The sequence below is a fragment of the Antedon bifida genome, chromosome 8, assembly GCF_963402885.1.
Source record: "Antedon bifida chromosome 8, ecAntBifi1.1, whole genome shotgun sequence".
Taxonomy (NCBI): Eukaryota; Metazoa; Echinodermata; class Crinoidea; order Comatulida; family Antedonidae; genus Antedon; species Antedon bifida.
In genome coordinates this window covers 21151811-21174870 of record NC_136233.1, presented here as the reverse complement: position 1 = coordinate 21174870, position 23060 = coordinate 21151811, and the positions used below count along the sequence as shown (strand labels likewise).

At 33.4% G+C, this 23060-nt stretch overlaps 3 protein-coding genes across 3 annotated transcripts; 1 reads left to right on the top strand and 2 right to left on the bottom strand.

The window, feature by feature from the left end:
* Positions 1 to 1334: 1334 nt before the first annotated feature.
* Positions 1335 to 4178, bottom strand: LOC144850730 (vacuolar protein sorting-associated protein 26C-like). The gene is made up of 7 exons (XM_078708130.1): positions 4023 to 4178; positions 3167 to 3310; positions 2842 to 2991; positions 2538 to 2693; positions 2010 to 2187; positions 1747 to 1872; positions 1335 to 1558 (listed from the first exon to the last, which is right to left on the bottom strand). Exons 1-7 carry the CDS (start codon positions 4074 to 4076, stop codon positions 1476 to 1478), a joined length of 891 nt encoding a protein of 296 aa, XP_078564256.1. The 5' UTR covers positions 4077 to 4178; the 3' UTR covers positions 1335 to 1475.
* A 688-nt stretch (positions 4179 to 4866) lies between these two features.
* Positions 4867 to 7546, top strand: LOC144850728 (mevalonate kinase-like). The gene is made up of 2 exons (XM_078708129.1): positions 4867 to 5002; positions 5116 to 7546. Exon 2 carries the CDS (start codon positions 5134 to 5136, stop codon positions 6292 to 6294), a length of 1161 nt encoding a protein of 386 aa, XP_078564255.1. The 5' UTR covers positions 4867 to 5002; positions 5116 to 5133; the 3' UTR covers positions 6295 to 7546.
* LOC144850698 (cleavage and polyadenylation specificity factor subunit 1-like) lies at positions 6425 to 23043 on the bottom strand. Its single transcript, XM_078708076.1, has 42 exons — positions 22973 to 23043; positions 22426 to 22599; positions 22064 to 22109; positions 21546 to 21679; positions 21070 to 21150; positions 20595 to 20743; positions 19995 to 20138; positions 19727 to 19866; positions 19299 to 19409; positions 18936 to 19029; positions 18410 to 18497; positions 17851 to 17941; positions 17546 to 17571; positions 17385 to 17436; positions 17135 to 17232; positions 16882 to 16956; positions 16512 to 16592; positions 16211 to 16300; positions 15802 to 15894; positions 15385 to 15526; positions 15063 to 15238; positions 14418 to 14548; positions 13941 to 14033; positions 13110 to 13188; positions 12830 to 12924; positions 12571 to 12667; positions 12238 to 12327; positions 11986 to 12135; positions 11604 to 11756; positions 11370 to 11486; positions 11189 to 11279; positions 11007 to 11091; positions 10565 to 10706; positions 10361 to 10429; positions 9479 to 9562; positions 9095 to 9271; positions 8650 to 8716; positions 8319 to 8366; positions 7761 to 7919; positions 7416 to 7545; positions 6889 to 7027; positions 6425 to 6782 (listed from the first exon to the last, which is right to left on the bottom strand). Exons 2-42 carry the CDS (start codon positions 22567 to 22569, stop codon positions 6735 to 6737), a joined length of 4299 nt encoding a protein of 1432 aa, XP_078564202.1. The 5' UTR covers positions 22570 to 22599; positions 22973 to 23043; the 3' UTR covers positions 6425 to 6734.
* Between the last annotated feature and the right edge of the window lie 17 nt (positions 23044 to 23060).

Genomic DNA, 23060 nt, shown 5'->3' with positions numbered 1-23060 from the left:
TTATTCATATATATATATACAGTATTATATTATTTGTTAATTTTTGTAGGAACTGAAGGGGGAGGAAAAAGCAAATAACAAGTAACTCGGTTCATAAAATAATATTGTGTAGATTTATTAATTAAAATGATATAATTAAAATACATTAGAGTACCATACCCAAGCAAATTAATAATATGCATATTGCTGATGACAAGTGTGTTTTCTTAGAAGGCCATCAATTTCTCAATCGCTAAGGTACAATTATTATTCACATCAGTATGGTAACTTTATATATAATAAATTTCAATATTAGTACAGTACAAACAAAAGACATATTTTGCTACATAATCATACATAAAAATAGTATTTTTAAAAATGAAATAGGTTAATTATTGTCATACAGAAGTGCTTTTTTAATAAATCAGCCACTTTATTAGTACAATCATGGACCTATAACTTAAATCCATGGTACAATCATTCTAATTATCTGCTTTCTGTCTGTTAAGTTTATCAATTAAAATAACTTTATATATTTTATTTACATAATATTTAATAAAATAATATTTAATAGTACCTATTGTATCTTAGATAATATATAATGCTTTTAATGAATTTTAAACAATTGTTAGAAATTATTCATTTTTTTCCGGTGACGCCATAAAAATAAATTGTCTATATTGCTTACAAATTCAAAACCACCGGCCCCAAATATCACTCTGTTCCTATGCCCATTTGCAGCCTTTTTGAACAATTCCTGTCTCTAGTAAAGTTGGTGGTTACTGCAGTACTGGATTTACTGAAGTAATAATATATTGTAATAACATAATTAATAATATTATGCATAGTTTCAAGATAATTGGAAAGTTCTCTGTTATCAGGTGATCATCCTGTAAAGCTGGTGGTTACTGCAGTAGTGGATTTACTGCTACTGCAGTAGTGGATTTACTGCTACTGCAGTAGTGGATTTACTGCTACTGCAGTAGTGGATTTACTGCTACTGCAGTAGTGGATTTACTGCTACTGCAGTAGTGGATTTACTGCTACTGCAGTAGTGGATTTACTGCTACTGCAGTAGTGGATTTACTGCTACTGCAGTAGTGGATTTACTGCTACTGCAGTAGTGGATTTACTGCTACTGCAGTAGTGGATTTACTGCTACTGCAGTAGTGGATTTACTGCTACTGCAGTAGTGGATTTACTGCTACTGCAGTAGTGGATTTACTGCTACTGCAGTAGTGGATTTACTGCTACTGCAGTAGTGGATTTACTGCTACTGCAGTAGTGGATTTACTGCTACTGCAGTAGTGGATTTACTGCTACTGCAGTAGTGGATTTACTGCTACTGCAATAGTGGATTTACTGCTACTGCAGTAGTGGATTTACTGCTACTGCAGTAGTGGATTTACTGCTACTGCAGTAGTGGATTTACTGCTACTGCAGTAGTGGATTTACTGCTACTGCAGTAGTGGATTTACTGCAGTATTAATGTCATTTTATGCACGGTTCAACTTAATTGGAAAGTTCTCTGTTATCAGGTGATCATCTTGTAATACCACAACAACATTTACTTCAAATTCTGTCAAAAAAAAAAGAAGAAAATTGACAATGTTGAAGGTATCAGTGGCTGGATCTCAATGGAGATACAAAATAAAATAAGCAAAATCAAAACGATAAAGTAAAACAGCAAGAAAAATTAGCAGAGCTTTCAGGCAACACTGTCCCTAACCTTAAGTGATCCATCAATGCAATCGCCACAATATTTACCTATTTTGAAATTACTAGTAGCAAGGGTTGGACACGTGAATAATCGCGGAAATACCATGTAGATTGGAATCGTTAAACCACGACAGACATCGCCCTCACCAATCTGAATATTCTGAATTTCGGTAGCTAGAAAAAAAAAAGGATGATTTTTTAATAAATAATTGTTATTTTTTTTAGTAATAACTTTGATGATTAATCGATTTGAACTATGACCCTATATTTGACCTATGACTCTATATTTGACCTATGACCCTAGAACTTACCATCTCTAGCATAACCCTCAGCACATCCACAAGTTTCTACTCTGACCAGTTGAATTTCAATGGATTTGATAGGTGCATCGCAGTGGTCAACTACCAACTGACCAGTCAGTGGTTTTGTGATGTTGCAGTGAGCTGAATCTAGTCGTCCCTTTACAAGAAACTTGGGAAGATTTGATTTCTAGGAACGAAATAAATTTAGTATAAAAAATAATGTCGTAAAATGTCATGAAAAGATTTTATAAAAATAAATCAGTTTTTGGCAATAGAATAAATAAGTTTTTGGTAAATTTCTGCATACAGGGATTGTATAAGAAGATGTAATGGTACATGGCTGGGTCGTAGTGGACAGGACTTCAAAATAGCCATATCTGATTGGCCAATGTGATAAAGCCATTCTATGGTCTTTCTGCATGTTGAATCACTTCTTGCGCTGTAATTACATTGGAGTTAACCCTCTAGTTAATTATATAATCTCTTAGGTAAATATAATAACTGGCTGATCGCAATCCCTCTACATCTTCAACTTACATCTTTAACATTCTGTAGCGTTTCTGGTTTGATTGAAAATGAAACTGGGTTTGGAATTATTTTTTCCTTTTGTGGTTTGTACTCGATGATAAACTCAACTGTCTTCGTTAGATCTTTAGCTAGTAAAGGGCGCTTTATATCCGTCTTGATTAAATACTGCAAATAAATGAAAATCATTAAAAATAATCTGCATCATTTTCGTATTTATGATATATAATTTATTAAGTAAAATCTTTCCATCAAATGTTTTTACTAACTTAAAAAGTTAAAGTATGAAATTAAATGTCAAAGGTCATACCAGTACCTGTATATTGACAAACACTCCATGGTATGTCTCATGAAGAGCTTTATTTCCTTTCGGTTTTAACGGAACTTCAAATGGAATTTCAGTCCTTCCTGATGGAAGCTTCCCTGGTTTAGCAACCACTAAACTATAATTAAGTAACGTGATGGGCTTTGAAGTAAAATAAAAGACAAACATTAATAGTTTCAGTAGTATATTAGTCTTTCTACCACTCCAGATTTCTCAACTTGCTATAATTATTTTCAGTCTTGATAAAACATTTCCAGAATAAAAAAAGTTTTTTCATTTTTCTAAGGGTAAAATTATACACATCTTTTATAAATACCTTTAGTGAACTGTAAAATGCCTCAAATAGCCCAACACTTTTTGAGCTCAGCTGCAATGTAACTAAGCCTTCTATTAATAGATTTATACCCTGGTGCTGTAACTCTCCTTTACTATCGACCACTACAACACCAGCCAATACCTCCTGCAACAAGAAGAAAAAAAATGGAAAAAACCCCCAAAAAAGCAAATGCACTGTAGCAAAAAAATAGGCAAACCCAGACAATTTTTTAATTAATAAAAAAAACTTTATTTTTATGCTGATAAATTGAAGACTATCTTATTAGATCTATAATTCTTCAATTTGAAAAAAATATGGTTTATTAAAGTATAGGCTATTCTATATTGGATAAACAGACTATTTTTAGGGAGTCAAATTGTCCTGACCAGAAAGTAGTGTAGCCTAGGCCTATAGGGCGGCCGGCCGGCCACAGGCTTCTCCTCTCTCCAGCTAGATAAGTTAGAGGGCGTAGTAGCAACTTCACAAAATACTAGTAGGCCTACTAACTAGGCTAGCTAGGCCTAAACTAATACGAATACGAATGAATACGAATAGAACTTTATTGCAATCAAACGAAAGATTGAAGTTTAACAAAAGCGTTTCACTCAGAAAAATAAAATGCAATATACAAATATAAAAGACATTCAGAAATGTAGAACATACAATCAAAACATTAAAACAAAATTACAATTAAAAATCACTTATTATAAAAACAATAAATATAAAATTCAAATTGTTAAAGACATAGGCCTGCAGGATAAAAATTTAAAAGTATTAAAAATGTTTACAAATTTAAAAAATGTTAAAAACTACAGGCACTGGCCTAGCTTGTTTCATGTTTAAAAACTGGACTTACCCCTTCATGGTAAACTTTATTAACCTTCTTAAGTCTTACATCGAGAGCAGCCATGTTATCGTTAAGCTTTAAAAACCCAACAAATTGCCGTCTAGTTTTAGCTAGGCCTCTCAATTCCTCACAGTATCTACCGCTTGAATCCTTTTCTAAACACAAACTCGAGCGGAAAAAGGCCCTCTACATATTGGTGGAGGAAATGGATGGAGAGATAAATAAAACTGAAATTGAATGTACAGAATCTGATAAAAACAAGCTCAACGAACATTATTTTACTTCTCAGGTCGGTCTAGCCTAGGTCTATATATTTCTTCATTTTTTAAATGTTTGTTATGATTGCGAGAGCCAATTATTACGTCGTAACTATTTATATTTAGCAAATAGTCTAGTAAGACACCAATGGCATCCCATACATATTGTTAATTTCACGCTCGAGTTTTTCACGCTCGTCAAAAAACCGACAAAATTCAACCTGCAAATGATGCAAAACCTTAGCTTCGGAAAGGTAGCGATTGTCAGAGTTTTATATAATAAGGTGTCAAGTACAATTGCTTTCAGATGTGGTATTTCTAGTTTTGATCCAAAGATTCTAGATACAATCGCCTGTCCATTAAGTAAAGAAAAGCTAAGGTAGGTCGGATGAAAAATGTGTCAGGGGTTGTGAAAGCTATTGCTTGGGTGGTGGTTGGATAAATTCAGTAAGAGGCCTAGGATATTGGAAGGTATGAAACGCCAAATACGCCTTTAAGCACGATATAAAACAATTTATATAAAATAAAAGCATTGATTTAATAATATCATCAATTTTTATTTCCAGATATGATCCTGTCAATAATGAGCTGATTAATGATAAACTTGGTGTCTCGTATAAAATTACCAATGGAATCCCAAACTTAATTCCAAGTGATGGAAAAGTTATCAAGGAAAAAGAAAATTCAAATAATTCAAAAGAAACATAAAATTCGATCAGAACTTTGTTTTAGGTACGTGTGTACTACTGTATATCAAGATTGTTTTTCCATCCATATATACATTTCTAAACAACATGATTATTATCTAATTAACAGTACAATAAACATCTTTATTATTTTTTTAGGGAAATGATGATTTAGTGATGGAGGGAAAAACAGAAGAGATTTGCGTAAGCTCCCCTGGTAAAGTTATCTTGTTCGGTGAACATGCCGTGGTGTATGGCAAGCCAGCATTAGCAGCAAGTTTAGATATGTGTACATTTGTACGCGCTAAAATTAGCAAAGACAACGATGTCCACCTTAAACTTGTAGATTTTAACAGAACATTCAAATGGCCTATCAAACAAATAACAGAGACGTTCCATTTACCCACAGGAGGTGGTGATGTGAAAAATGTACCGGATTTGTCAGTGGAAGACATTGAGCGTTTAGGGTCAAAGGTTAAATCCTTGTTTCCATCTGATTATGATAATACAGCCGTATTAGTATTTCTTTATCTATACTCATCGATAGTGTGTTCGAATGAACCTCCCCCATTGGACGTCGAAGTTGCATCGTGCCTTCCTATTGGTGCAGGCCTTGGATCATCTGCATCGTATACAACGTGTCTGTCGGCAACCATGCTAACCGCCGTAAAAGCTATCAAAGAATTTAAAAACACCGATCTTGATCTGGTGAATCGATGGGCGTTTTCAGCCGAACGGATTCTACACGGGAACCCATCCGGCGTTGATAATTCAGTCAGTGTGTTTGGCGGGTTGATTAAATACCAATCCGGGGTAATAGCTCACGTAAAATGTCCAATTACTTTAGAAATTATTCTTATCGACACTAAAGTTCAACGAGAAACGAAAAAATTAGTTGAGAAAGTGCGAAAACGAAACGTAGAATGGCCTACCGTTATTCAACCTGTATTGGAAGGTATTGGCGCTATTATCGAATCAGTGGAGAATATCTTTCAGGATGTTTCTCATGTTAATATCGATAAATTAAACGAACTTGTCCATATCAACCAGGGACTGTTATGTACACTCGGTGTATCACATCCTAAACTAGATGAAATTTGTCGACTAGCTGCTGAATGTGGTTTTAGTGCTAAACTCACAGGTGCCGGGGGTGGAGGATGTGCTTTTTGCTTTGTACCCCCTAGCTGTTCAAAGTCAGAAGACTTTATGAGCAAGTTAGAGGGTAGGGGATTTAGTTGCTGGAAAACAAAGGTTGGAGGACCAGGTGTTTTGCTTCATCAGAACATCGATGAATTTAGAAAAACTAGAAATAAAATACCAGAACATTTTGCAGAGTAACAAACCTGAATAAATCAATTACCAAATTTTCTGAACAAATTGTCCACTTGTCATTGCTATGCCTAAAAGAGCACCATTTACATATTCGTAAAATCTTGTATGTGAATGTAGATTAACAAAAAAGTATAGATATAGTCTAAAGTAATTTTATTACCATCGGTATAAAAAAAAAACATTATTTACATACAATATTTTCACACAGGGATGTGGAAATAATTTTTTTGGGATTTAATTTGATTTTGACATAATTTCAATTGTTATAAGCTATTGTTTGGTGTGAAAAGTGATAGCTAAATTAAATATATGATATGGTATTAGTGGTAGACCTGTCTTAATTTTCTAGGATTTTTTTCCTATTTGAGGTCGGTTATTTGTAAAACAACAAAATGTAACTTTGCTGGGTGAATTTGTTGTCAAAACTTTTTGTTTGTTTTCTTTTTTCAAAAATGTGTTGTTTGGCGTTCAACATCCATTATATCATCAAGAATCTGAAATCAGAAAAAAAAGTATAAAAGTATAAACAAAACAAATTTTAAATATCCTGTAGCAATATACCGTATGTTTTTTATACGTTCTGAACAAGGTCAAGGTTACCTGGTCTACGGTTGTACCAATACGTCTTGCCAGCTCGTTTCGTTCAACAACGCTGAGGTAGTTGAAATGCCACAGTAAATCCCCATCCACGATATTCTTACTTGGGTTTATCAGCATTTTTTCATTGTACTTTATATGTCTGTAAAAATATAACATGTCATGTCATTGTAAACTCTATTTTTCAATAGTATTATATATATAGCCTATATATTTTATTATTTAAAGATTTGGTGCAGTGCTTATTCTATCAAACTTTACTACTGTTTGCTGCTATGCAGATCAAAGGGTTTATCTGTGGCTGCGACACGATCAGTTCCACGCCCCTAAACAGACACCGCACGTCATGGGGAATATGTACATTAGTACAGTACTGTGGTATTTGTTGCAGCCAGACATAAGATCAAAGGATTGTTACAAGTTCCTATCTTGGAAAGGCGAGCTCAGTGCCCTGATATGACTGACATCATTTGACACTTAATGATTGATTTATTTAGAATGATTTTTTCTTTTTGGATTTTTCGATTTACCTATACGCCTTTGGGTTCAGTCCAGCTACGTGGGGATAACTCGTCGTCAATACGTTCTGCAACATCAACATACGGCGGTATGTTTTCTCCGATACAGGCACGAGAAAACCCATGGCTCCATCCAGTGTAGCTGCGAAAAATATTACATTTCTATAAATTAATATTTCAATAATAAGAAATAAGAAATTTTAGTAATTTTACCACATTTAATTTTTTACAATATCACCCACAGCCACATCACATTAAAAATTATAAAGCTTGTCTAGGTAATTTGTGATCTTTCGTGAGCAAAAAATAAAAACAAACAAACAAATGGTAAAGTGGTATTAATTGCCGCCTCCTCACCAAAATAAGTTACATGTCTTCTTTCTCCTGGGCCTGACATAAGTTTATCACTAGCTGGGTCCTGTCTCTTACAGCGCACTCTAACGAAAGTGTTGACCCGACCTCCAATGTTGATGTCGCATCTGCGGAGAAGACGGGTGCCACCATAGCTCTCTGGTGCTACAGTGCAAATAAATGTAATTATAAAGCTTTATCTTCAATTATATTTTAGTAAGTGGAAAAGTTTTGGAGCGAATTCAGATCCTCTTTGGGCTTTGGTCTATTCTCAGTCTTAGTTAATGCATACAGTATGTGCTATGATATGTAAATATACCGCTGTGCTATTAGTATTAGGTCCATGGCTTTCCCAAAAGTGGTTTTTAATTAATAACACTTTCTGTATTGCAAAGACTAAAGCCCTGTCTACACTATCAAACTTTATGTGACAAAAAATGTGATGTGCCCATATATGGACATGATGATGTCATATCACTACCATATTTGAGCATATCACTACCCTATTTGGGCACATCACACTTTTTTGATAGTGTAGACAGAGCTTAAGAAGACAATACGTACCTTCTGGTTGGTAATGATAGATAATGAGATTCTTGTCAGCATCAGAAACTACAAAGAGAAAATAATGTTACTTATACTGCAGTTACTAAATTTCTTTTACTGTATTTATACAAAAATATGAGCATGTAGATATCCAAATAAATATGTAAAGCTCTGTCTACACTATCAAACTTTATGTGACAAAAAATGTGATGTGCCCATATAATAATGGACATGATGATGTCATATCACTACAATATTTGGGCACATCACATTTCTTTGTACAACTAGTTTTATAGTGTAGACAGAGCTTAAGTGCTAATATTTAGAAGTCAAATAAATGTAAGTTTACCTAGGAATGTTAATTGTTTATCATCAATCATAAACTCAGCACTGTATATTTTTAAAGGTTTGGTGTCCTGAAAATCATTAAAATTAATAAAATTGAAAAAAATAATAAAATTGATAATTAATCTTAATTAGTAACTGTGAAATAGATATTATTTAATCTTGCAGGTTATAACAAAAAATATGCATGTTATAATATTTATTATTTTTATATTTCATACGCATCCGACAGCGAGCACAAACTCGGCAATTACAGGATGGATAAACTATTTTTTAATTTATCGTGCTTATCAACCTAAGTCTCATTTGAGGTTTAGGGAGTGGAGTTGAAAGAGTTGTGAGTTACAACCCTGGCACTAGGTCAGAATTGAACCCTGGACCTTGGGATTAGAAGGCAAGCATGTTACCCATCAAGCTACAGCTCCACTACAAAAATATCTACAACCTACCCTGCTAACAAGTGCAAGTGTTCTGTCTTCTTCCTGGTACTGAAGGAGGAACAGACTATTAGTGATGTCAGCAATGATGACAAAGTTCTTAATGCTAAGAGCCTTGTGTATGTATACCTGGGTGTCGATAAAGGCTAGGCCTATCAGGTCGTTATCTTTGAATGTCCATAGGTAAATCTACAGGGAAAAAAGGAAAATTCATTCATTTACATTGACAATTGTTATTATTTTTATCTATTTATACTGGGCAACCAGTTTGGAAGACTGGTCTCTCAGAGGGCCCAATAATAATCAGTGGCTGTGATGTACTAGTACACCGGGGTAACCCCCCTAGTCGTCTCTAAAGATTTACTAGATAAACGTTAGAATTCTATTATGACATACCTTCTGTCCAATGCATGATAAGAGGAATCCACAGACATCACAAATACAACTCACAGGACCTTTTTGCTCTTTCTCATATAGTGTCTATAAATTAGATTATATTAGTGTTAATTTTTTTAAAGATGTATTGTCCCTTGAAACACAAAAAAATGAAAGTCAAAATATTCTAAATTTAAATTGGCCATATCAAAGTAATATTAAAGTTATTCACTTTAAGTCGAAAATTCGAGCCAAAAGCAACAAGTTTACATAATTAACAGGTAAATTAGTTTGATTACATTTCGTCTGGAAAATCGTCGCGAGCGAAAGTAAACAAAGATTTCAAACCACAAGTACGCATTATGCATATGCTAATTAGGATTGTTTACAACTCGTCACGGTTGAGAAGGTATTTTCGCACAGATCGTGAGGAAGTTTTATGATTATGCATACAGAGTAGCCAAACAAGCGCGTTTCATTATGGGGTATGTTTTGATCGAAAACTTTGACTGGAAGTCAGAGTTATTTTTTAAACAAAAAAACATCTGTATTTCAGTTAAATGATTTTTTTTTCGACAAATTTTTGGTGATAGTTAATAACTATTATGATACTTCAAAATGACCCACCTTTTTTCGAAATCTGTTATTTTTTATTTTTTTGGAATTAGTCAAAGGGACAATACATCTTTAAACTTCTGACCAACTGACTGCCCCTGTTCAATTGATGCTGTGTTTGGGTAACAAAGTTTTTTATGCCTAATATTAAGTAATTAAATTTACTATTCTTTGCCATTTTGTGTCAAAATACTGTATAAAGAAATACATGCATTGAGGAATGTGTACACGTATAAATAATCTAAAATAACCAAATGACTGACATAACCAAGTTGAATCTTATCTTACCTTTATTTTGTTTTTGGTGAGTGGTTGGCCTGGTTCCGGTACAACTTCAATAATATCGTAAATAAATATCTGCAAAGTCGAAAACCATTTTGATTATAACAGTAATGTAATTTTTAATTTTGAATAGATTCAACTATATACGTTTTTTTAATACTATTTGGTTAAAACATAAACAAACAAAAAACAAAAGTAGGTGGTTCTTACCCTTCCTCTGCATTGAATATCCTCATTGTAAACAAATGTTGATGTCATGACGATGTAGTCTTTCTTTCCAGACACAGTTCCTTCGCAATTTAAGCTAACTGCTTTCAGGCAGGTCACATGCTCAAACTCTTCCAATTGGATTCTAAAAAAAAAAATAAAAAACAGAAGAGAAAATTATATATATATATAACAAATTAAATATTGATAAAGCTTCTCTGTAACACCTATTCAGGGGACACATTGTTGGGGTTCCAGAGGTGCAAATTGTAAAGCTCTGTCCACACTATCAAACTAGTTTGACAAAAAAAATGTGATGTGCCCAAATATGGTAGTGATATGTTTACATATGGTAGTGATATGACATCATCATGTCAATATATGGGCACATCACATTTTTTTGGTTACATAAAGTTTGATAGTGTAGACAGACAATAATACTTACTTGGTGTTTGGTATTGGTTCCCAGCTTAAAGGCGAAAACAACTGAATAGTGAAATAATCTTTCGTAGGATAGACAAAACGATCATCTATAAGAAAACATCACATATTAAGCATAAATAAATTTATCAAATTTATTTTCAAACAATATTTTTTGATCAGATATTTTCCAGCATTGTTACTAACCTCTCTCTGCAACCACAACATCTCGTTCATCATTTGTAATGACAACCATCTTGTCTGTGGTTTCAAGTGTACTGGTTACAACTGCATATGTCTATAACAAAACAATAATTTATGAATATCACACTACTACTGTACCTTACAAGCTAAAGCTCTGTCTACACTATTAAAACAAAAAACATACCTTGCTTTCTATGTGGTAGGCCAAGAAATTAGGTGTACACCTTAATGGTACCTTGCGCACAGGCCATGGCGCATCGTACGACAGGTGAGACGGTAATACACATATTCTCAGATCACCCTAGAAAAATCAGTCAATTATACATTTTACTTAAAAACAAACATTTTGATATACATACTCTAAACATCCTATAATTATTAAGATTCAAATTTTCAAAACGTAAAATCTTTTTTATACCTGTTTGTTAAAATACAAAAATCCCTTGGGGCAATTAATGTTATTGAAATCTGCGAAGCAAGTAACAGCGCCATCAACAGGCATGGGGTGCATTCGTAGTGATCCACGAGCCGTGACAAACAACCAGTACGGATAAGGTCCACAGATGAACACCTGTAACAAATAAGTATGTAAAATAAACAAAATATTCAATACTATACTTAATTATGAATTTTAATTTATATTTTTGAAAACTGTTAAATATTGTAGCTTAGGATCAGTGACTGAACCTCAATGGAATATAAATAGTTTATACCAAATAATATAAACAATTTTATCTTAATTATTAGTTTATAAAGTCATATAATACTTTATAATATAATGCCAATCAATAAAAACTTACTCCCGAATAAGATGATGAAGAAACCCCAGCAAATGTCCTCAATCTGTTGGCCCTTCTCTGTTTTACTGCTGGTTCCTCCTCCTCTTGTGCCTTCTCTTTCTGTCTACTCTTTCTTGCCTTTTTCTCTTTCATCATCATTGAGTGAGGAATCTTCCAATTAAAAAAGTATTACAGTAAAAAACTGTTGACATTTAAATTACACACACATTATTATTATTATTTCATACAAAAATTACATACATGAACTCTTACCTTTTTAAACCTGACCTTTAACCTGTCTTGGTCTGAATGTACAGCGTAAATGAAAGCTTCGTATATTATCAGATCATCATCAACAATTGCCTACAAAACGAGCAGAATTTGTATTCAATTCAACAAACTTTTGTGTGTGGATAAAAAATAAAAGGTTAGCACGGAACATAAAGCTCTGTCTACACTATCAAACTTTATGTGAAAAAAAATGTGATGTGCCCATATATGGACATGATGATGCCATATCACTACCATATTTGGGCATATCACTACCATATCTGGGCACACTTATCAAACTAGTATGATAGTGTAGACAGAGCTTAAGATACTTACAAACAAGTATGGTCGACTGTTACCCTTGCCTAGGCCAGTTATCATAATCTCTTTCACCACCGGTAACATCTGATGCTGCTGTTGTTGTGTCTGTTCACTACAAAGTAAGCAAAGCAAAACACATCAATCAATGCTGAATACAAGCAAAGGAATATTCCACCTCAGTGTGGCTTTTAAAATGGGTTTACTACATTAGTTTTATCTTTTTTTTTTGGAGGGGAGAGGGTTTCACAGAGTATATGTTTTTGAGAGAGCATACCTTGTGATTGCCAATGGACTGTCCACGAGTACCTTTCCGGCCATCGGGAAATTCCGCACTACAAAAACACATTGAAATGAGGGTAGAGAGTATATCTAGAATAAGAGAAAAGAACTTTATAAAATATGACTGACATTTAATTGAGTAAAAACTATTTTTAGTTCATTACATCATGGCACATGAATATTCATAAAGCTAAATTATTAGTCTTAATAGCAAATTAGATAGCAGAAAGAAATCATATAGTATTGTAGTGATTTCCATATTTTAACCTTCCTACCTCAAGTAAACCATTCTCCCTGCAAACAGCACACCAATAGCTTAGGTCAATGACCTCCTCCTTGACCTCTTCTGGTTTACTAAAAGTAATAAAGATTAATTAATGACTTTTGCTTTAAAAAAAAAAAAATCTAAGAAAAATTGTTTACTTAAATCAAAGGCTGTGCTTCTGCAGCCAAAACAAAATTATCGCTTAGTTTTTTAACCAATAAAGTGTGCATGAGCAGTCATTACCAAACAACCAGATGCCCAATCACAACGCAAAAATTTGTCTGATTTGAATGAGATAATTATCGGTTAATTTTTCTCAAGTGGAATCGGTTAAACACCATCAGGTAGATTATCGGTTAATTATCGGTTATTTTTAACACGACCTTAGATGACAAAATTCTATTCCATATATAAAAATAACAGGTTTGATAAATAAGTTCTCAGTTTTTCACTTAAGTACTTCTTAACTATATTGACAAATGCCAGCACTGTATATCCATTACTTAATTACCATTCTGCTATCTCACAATAACAACAACAAAATATAGAGCAGCAGTACAAATGACATTCGCCATAAGAACACAAGATTACCTGCTTTAGCAGCAGTACAAATGACATTCGCCATAAGAACACAATGTTACCTGCTTTAGCAGCAGTACAAATGACATTCGCCATAAGAACACAATGTTACCTGCTTTAGCAGCAGTACAAATGACATTCGCCATAAGAACACAATGTTACCTGCTTTAGCAGCAGTACAAATGACATTCGCCATAAGAACACAATGTTACCTGCTTTAGCAGCAGTACAAATGACATTCGCCATAAGAACACAAGATTACCTGCTTTCGGTTGTATTCGTCTCTTCAGTCGTAGGTTTGAACATAGTGGGTTCAGAATCACCATATAATAACTCATCTTCATCATCTACATTTCTACAATATATAAGAAAATGTCTTTGATTAAATGATAAAAAATAATAGAGATCTGTGGTCATATTCACAAATCACACTTAAATGAGATATTCCCCTTAAGTATTTCACTTAAGTTAATAAATATTTAAGGATTCTCCTTAAGTGGATAGGATAATTTTTTTATTTCATGGTATTTCCCTCGGCATTATTGGTGAATACAACATCTGAGGTGTGTAAGTGTTTACCTAGACAATTCAATAGATACACTGCAGCCATGTCATTTGTTAATTTTCGGGAACAATGAATTATAGTGTGGGTGGACAAAAATCCCAAGGCCAAATATCTTGATATGAAAACATTTAAGAAATCTTAATATCATTTTTGTAACATATACTAAAATGCTACCTTGTTTCAGAAACAGATATAGATTCGGATTTCTTCCTATCTTTTTTCACAGGAGTCTTCGCAACTTTACATTTGGTCGTAAACATACCGCCTTCATTGACATAAGCACTCAGAGCAAGAATCTTTGATGTCTGCAATATGTATGGAGGAAAAAAAAGTATATTAGTTGTTTAAAATCATGTTTGTTCGAGTACGAGATATAATACATTATTGAATTGGTTAGTGTGCTTTAGTGGGTTTTTAAGTATCTGTCCATCTGTCTGGCTGTCTGTCCATTCATCCATCATCTATCTATTTATCCTTAGTACATATATATAAGGTTGTATGGAAAATGTTTAAAAGGGGAGGCAAGGGTGTAAAAAAGAGTTATTTGAACATCGTAATACTATAGAAAAACTGTTTTGTTAAATAGTTTTTAAAACTAGAGGCCAATTTACACAGATGAGCGGTAATGATAAATGGAAAACAAAATAGCTTGTCCCACGTAGAATCTGTATCTATCCTGAGCAGAAACCGTCTATCCGCTTCTCGTTGTGTGTAAATGGTCATAAGGAATAACATAGATTCTATATTTTTATTACCGTTACCGCTCGTCTGTGTAAATTGTTCTTAACTTTTGTTAAATAGTTTTAAAAAATAACTAACCTGAGATATCTCTGGTTTGAGTATACTCAATCGGTGCCCGGTACCATGAGAGTCCTCTTTCAGACTGAGTAGCACTATATGCCCACTCTCACTCATGATGACTACAAAGGGATCAGCCACTGAGCACAGCATGATAGGAGAGCCAATGTCTAGTGGAATATGCTGCAGTTGATTGGCTGCAAGAATAATAATAATATAATGTAAATATAGAAATACTTAACAAACATACTATTCTGTTTTTTTTTTCTTAAAAAAAATAAACAAAAGATTGATTGATATATTGTTATCTAGATTATGATATAAAAAAAATTGCCTAAAATACCTCCTTCTAACAGCCTGACACCCATCTGTGAGACTTGTAAGATGTATTTATTGTTGCCTAGGTTACCAGCGTAAACAGTTGGCCCCTGGGTACTAAAACCACTTTGATCCAGCTCTGTAATTTCTTGTCCTGTTTGAAGAATCTAAAACAAAATGATGTCATCAAAATATTATTGAGAATTTGATCACTTGATTGTAGTCAACATAAAAGTAAAAGTATTAATTCTGATCCAATTTTTGGTCAAAGTAGATAACAAAATGACATCAATTCAAAATGGCATATTCAAACAAAAATGTTTTAAGAATTATTTATTATTATACAATACATCTTTAACATTCCAACTTTTATACTAAGAAGAAACAATACAATATCACTCTCAATACATTAGCTATTGGTATAAAACTAGTTGTTACCTACCATAGTAGAATCCAGCCTGCTGAGAATCAAGAATGAATGACTTATTTCTGTACTTGTACTGGTCTTAGCTTCACCCTCTACACCCTCAGTTTCCTTAGAGCAAAAGAAAAAGCAAAGTCAAATAAATAACCATTAAGCTCTGTCTACACTATCAAACTAGTTGGACAAAAAAGTGTGATGTGCCAAAATATGATAGTGATATGACATCATGTCCATATATGGGCACATCACATTGTTTTTTCACATAAAATTTGATAGTGTACATACATATCTTTACACAAATATTTCAATGGAGTTTACTTGTGGTCTATCAATGTTACCAGTTACTGGTTAAACATCCTGTATGCCCAAATAGAAAGTGCTTGTCTAATGTTATATTTTGAACAGTTAAACAGAATAAAATATGTACCTTAATCGCTTCTTTCTGACCAATCACTGTCCACATATCCAAGCACCCAGGAAGTTCAAAGGTCGTGACAACTTGTGGTCTTATAGTACGCTGAAATTAAAAGGTACATTTACACAGTGTGACATATGAGAAAGTGCATTTAAAACACAAATGGTACGGCCGTGTAGGGCTGATATAAAGGCACCCAGCTTCATTAACTTTTTCTCATCCACAGGGATATTGTTTTGTGTAGCAACATTCCTGCATTGAAGGTTAGGGCTCTTAAAAAAGTGAAACAACTGAACGTGAAACGATAACTCACCCTTAAAACAGATAGAGCTCCATTTTTACCATAGCCTGAACAAATCACCAATTCGATATCTGGGTCTGGGTTATTTTGAAACTAAGAACAAATATTGTTTAGTTATAATATACTTAATCGGAAATAGAACCAATATATAGTATTTATTATTGGGAAGAGTAAAAACCTAAATATTAAATTATTTTTTAACTTGGAAACATGTGATGTACAATTCCTGCACCTTCACAAACCAAACAGAGGTTAGGGATTGACAGTATAGTTTTAAAACAAAATTGTCTCTCATTAAATTCATAGGAAAGTGTCCTCTCCATAGAGGTGTCCTAAAGTAAGGGTTCTACTGTAATACAATACATTCTTAAACAATACTTACCTCCTCAGAAAGAAATGCTGGTTCACCCATTACCATACTTCCACATGGCCCTATATTAAGCAGACTGTCTGAAACCTAATTATAATAATTATAAAAACCTAATCAGACTGTCATAACTCATAATGATAAAAGCATGTTTGTGTCGAATCTAATGAATATTCATAATTATTTTAAAAGCTTGATTTCAATGCAAGTAATGATTTGGTTTTACAGTAACGTATGGAGTTCTAAAGAGTAAAAAATGGTAGCATACCTCAAATGTATAGCTTTTAACTTGCGTGCCAGTTTTCTGTGCTTGCTTGCCATACACTTCAAGCTCATCAGGATCTTCAAGTAGGTTCACGTCAGATGCTGAAGTAAAAAAAAAATGTACCTACCAAATAAGGAACAGTACTTACCAAATAAGGAACAGTACTTACCAAATAAGGAACAGTACTTACCAAATAAGGGACAGTACTTACCAAATAAGGGACAGTACTTACCAAATAAGAGACAGTACTTACCAATCCAATCGCTTGCATCATCTCCTCTAACTTTCTTAGTTGGTGGTTCTCCCTGAAAAATAAAACACACATGTAAGTCAGATGGTATTTCAGAAAAAAAGAATATAAGAATATTAACAAGTATATACAGTAATTATTTTAAAACAATATTTGATACTAACTTCTTTTCTTTCTTTCCTGACTGCATCTAAAAATCAACAAAACCATGTAATATAAATAATCATATATAATCATAACAATTAAATTCCACTAGAAATAAACAGTTTTTAGAATGTTCTATTAGTCATCTTTGGATATTTGCTTGTAATTAATATTGACTACTACTATGCTATAATTTAAAATCATTTTGGTCAGAGGCATTTTGGACACAACATTATATATATATATATATATTATCACAACATATAATAAACAACTGACTAAAACAAAAAACAAACTAAAACATAATCATCTAATTAAGGCCTACCTTCTGCTTGAGCTTTTTCTGTATATTTAAGAAGTAGAGAATTTCCCAGTCTGGATCCAAGAAATAAATATCCCTCTTCCATTTTACATATCTAAAAAAGAATGCGGTAATTTATTTTAGGTAATTTGAGATAGAAAATTGAGCACCCAATATGGTGTGGATTATTGAATTGTAAAGGTCATTTTCAAAATTGCTATTGACGAAGCTGGGTTGGTAGTCCCTTTGCCCACTAAGTGGGAGGGTGCATGGTCATCTTCCGTAGCTGAACAAAGGGCAAAAAAACCCCAGAGCCATGGTGAAATATTAATTTAATAAAAATTAGGTATAATTAGCTGAGTTAAACAATGTTACAATGCAAGGATCCAATGGATACCTGTCTTAAATTGTTTGGAATATACAACATAAATAAATATACTGGATTTGGCCAGATAAAATTGATGCTTTCAACCAGTCATCCATAATAGAAGTACTAATAAAGAAAGTCTACCTGGTGGTGGTCACTATTGAATGGATTTTAAATATGACTAATTTCAACTAAATGTATATACAAGTTACTCACACAAGTCGTCAGTACACTAGCCGCTGCCTTGTCAAAATGAAACCCTCTAACACTCCTCATGCCGTCAATCATCAAAGTTAAAACATAGCTGAAAATATCAAAATTCAACTCTTAAAAAAAATTGTTCATATTAAAGAGTAGCTATACGTTTAAAAATGTGGAATGTGGAGCCCTATACAGCATTTCACATAGCTTGTCAGTCATTACAGCGTTATATCTCGCATATCCTCGATCAATTTTCACTCAAATTTTAAGAAGTTGTTGCTGGAACATTCCTCTCTTATTAATATTTGTTTTTAAAAAAAAGAATGATGAATTAGAATTTAATTACAGATATACAGGCAACTCTTGCAATACTGGACACTTTTGGGTTGGTATTAGGAATGCATTTTTAATGGTAAAAAGGAAAGGCTTATTTTTTACAATAGAAATTTCAAACATGGAACTAACAAGCTTATAGGAACTCTAAAAAAGTTTGGATTTTTTAAAATATTAACGCTATGTTTGTTAAAAACTATTATCTTACATTTCTCCTCCTTTTAATGACAGCACTAACTTATCAAAGCTAATGAACGTAATTTGGCAGCAGTCCAATGATATCGTGACTCCATTTTGTTTTTCTAAAAATTGTAAAATATTTGAAATTTAATAAAACAAACAGCAAGCATTAATAATATTTATGATCATACAATAAAAACTATTTATTAATACAGCACAACTATACAAAGTGTCCCCTGAATAGGTGTTGGCCATAGTGTTAAAATATATATTGTATCTCATTCATGTCCCCTGAATAGAGGTGTCCAAAGAAGCAGTTTAACTGTGATACAAAACATTGACATAAATTTGCAGGAAAATGGTATTATGTATATTATTGACTGCTACTTACTCAGTGGAAATGCCGTTGATTTGTCCGTTATAGAATTTAGAGAAACACCAAATGGGGGCACACTCTGGTTAAGATACAACAGTGAGTTGACAGCAAATATTAAGACTCCACCTTAAAAATAAGAAACATGCTATTATAATTTGTGATAAACAAGAACAAATAAATTATGGCCCCTCATTCGTATCACGGAAAATGTCCAATTACAGGAATAAATGGTCTTTCACACCTGTTCCGGTCAGGTACATCATTATGTTTCAAAACAGCTACACGCATATTGATTGGCTCTTAGTGAAAATGAAACATTGACGTTTGATTTGATTTGCCAGTGTCGGACCGGGACAGTATCAGAACAGGTGTGAAACGCCCTTAAGGGTGTCCCAAAGATGGGCTTCTACTGTATTTGATCCTTTCTATCTGAATAGTCTTACCGATAGGTTTTGGAACAGCTTGTATTTGTGTACAATCAAAGGGCAAGTTACTCTGCGCCCAGATTACAGGATGAACTTTCTCGGCAATATTTAGCGACAATGCTACAATCGAACAGGTATCGTTACGAACAGCAATGCGTCTGAGGAGAAACCATCACAACATAAACAAAATGTAAAAAAGTAAAAATCTCTAAGCACAGATTTTACTTTATAGATAAAAAATAAAGTTGAAAAAAAAAAAAATGTGCAAGGAATGCGGTACACTTACCCCGGACAAGTACGCAATGGCTCATGAAGAACAAGCAACGTCGGTTCGTAGTAACCATGCAGAAACTGAATGTCAATCACATGGAAAATGTTCTCATCCAATGTGTTTAAATCTATCATGTACGTGGGCTGCACTGCTGATCGACTAATAAAAAAATAAAACAGTATTAATCCATTTGACCATCTCAATCATGTGTTTACTGTAATTTCAGTCTGGTGGTGACTCAACCTGTACATAAATAAAGATTGAGTGCACGAAAGTCTGAAGTTGAGCGTGCAATAGTACCTCCAATTGTTGAGAATGGGAGAAAATAATGCACGGTACATAATAATAATAATTGTCTTTTGTATAGCGTCTAACTAAAACAAATTTTCTCTAAAGCAAAGCTTGAACTAGGTAGAAATTATGTAAATTTTCCATATGCTATGCGAAAGAGATGGGTTTTCAGCAACTGTTTAAAGATGTCAATAGAGTTGGCATTCTTGATTTTAACGAAGGACCTTTACACCATTTACAATACTTTTAACAAGACCTTTAAACCATTTACAATACATTTTAAAAACCAGAACCAGAAAATATAATGCTTTCAGTGCACCCTACCTTTCAGTTATAATTTCAGCATCATCTAAAACGCTTTCTTTCTTAAAAGGAACTACGACTAACTTGGTCGAGTACACCACCATAGCGGCACATCGATTCTCAGGATCCACACGCACTTCAGGGATCGTGAAACGATCAAAATATCCATTCTGTAAATTAATAGGATTAATCTATTTTTAAACAAAATAGCAATCAGGGAGACATCTTAGGGAAAACGAGGGCAATATTGGTTTTTAACACTACGGTCAACCCCTATTTATGGGAAATCCCTACACTATCAAATTAGTTTGACAACAAAAAGTGCCCAAATATGGTAGTGATATGACATTTTCTTGTCCATATATGGGCACATCAAATTTTTGTCACATAAAGTTTGATAGTGTAGACAGAGCTTAAGGGCTTAAGGTGTTCCTGTAATATGGATTTTATAGTGTAGTATAACGACTACACTACGATAAAAATCTAGATAACTAACCTTTAAATCGTTGTCTTCAAAATGGTGCATAGACAGGGTCTTCAGATCATGTGTACCAGGATCATACTCCACCAAAGATAGCTAATGGTATCAGAAACATAAAACATATTAATTGACATAGAAGATTTGTTAATGCAAATTTTAAGAGAAAGAGCCTATTGTCACTCCTCAATAGAATCTGTATGAAAGTATCATTTGAATCCATTGCATGGTTTCAAATCCATACTAGAGCAGGTGGAAAAATTCAACTATAGACCGGTGTCAAAACTCAACCACAGCTAAGAACAGTATCAAAATTTAGACCAGAGTCGGAATGAACTCTGTTAAAGCTCTGTCTACACTATCAAACTTTATGTGACAAAAAAGTGAGATGTGTCCAAATATGGTAGTGATATGACATGTCCATATATGGGCACAAAGTTTGATAGTGTAGACAGAACTTTATACTCATTTGTGAGAAGACAAAGCAACGTTACCTTAGCCTCACTAAAGCTGATAAGCAGCGAGTCTCTTGAGGAACCCGATAGCTGGACTGGCTTCACTGACATGATGCTGCCAAACATAGAGAATGTCTGCAAGTGCTCCAACCTGTCTTTCTTAGGTTTTGAGTCTGCAAATGAGGCATAATAAATACACAAATCAAAATGTATACAATACAATACAAATCTTTCTTTATTCTGGAATAGCTCTTCAATACACAAGTACTGGTCTCCCAAGAGGTCCAGATTTGAAAAAAATACAAGAAAAATAAAAGTAAAAGCTCTAAAACTATATACATTAGAAGTTATACAAAATGTTTAATTTTAACTTGACTAAATGGCACAGTACAGTAAAACCCTTGCACTGGAACACCCCTATTCAGGGGACAATGCTATTAGTATTAACGGGACACTTTACTGTAAAACGAATGAGGGGTAACATGGGGTAATGTTTTAACACTACAGACAATCCCTATTAAGGGGCCACATTAAATTGATAATGATTATTTTTTTACCTGCAGATGTTTCTGTGTTCTTAGAGGCTTCATTTTCCTGATTTTCCTGCAAAAGATATCAATATAAAACATCCACTATTTATACTGCAATGCTAGTTATAAGCTCAAAACAAGTCTAAATAATAAAAGTATTTGTATTTAAAAGATATATTAAGGGACCATGTCTACCTGCAGTTACTACATATTCTTCACTATTTAACAATGTGCAATTATTTATAATTATTTAGAAATTTGTTTACGTATTATTTATTGAAGTTACTGCCCTCATAAACCTCTACATTAACACTAAAACTAAAAATCATACATTATTGCAGTAAAAAATATAGTTACTGCAGTAATAACCCCGAAATAGACAGTGTTACCTGATTGTCTTTAGAAAGCCTATAAACATGAAGTTGGTTTGTGTCGGCTATGAGTAGGCTCTCTTCGTCATTGTTGTAGAAATTGCAATAAACGCAATGCTCTATGCCAGTTGGCGGGTGTGTTTGCTTGTACATAGCATACATGATTAGTTTTTAGCAGTCACTCATATCAAACTGTAAACAAACTAAACACATTTCATTTTTTATCATATTACATTAAAATCTATAAAATGTACAATTAAACATCACAAAAACATTAAATAATAATGTTAGCATGTACTTGATAACATTTTATATCATAAAACAACACTGGTCCCTACCGGGCGTAGACTAATATGTCCCGGGCGTTGATTAGAATGATCGGTACCAAATGACCACTGAAATTCAGAAGGACACGACACTAAACATTGTACGTGTGGATTCTATTTATGCTAGCTGGGTCTGGGAGCTACACATTACAAATGTGATCTGATATTCAAAAAGAAATACCTATATCTAAAACGTACTATACTGCATTATCAAATGCAACAATTAATCTTTAAAATACCTACAATTAACAATTTACAGAGGTAGTAAACTTGAGAAACTAAACGAATACAGCAGCCATCAATAACAGAAAAAAAGAAGCGTGTGTT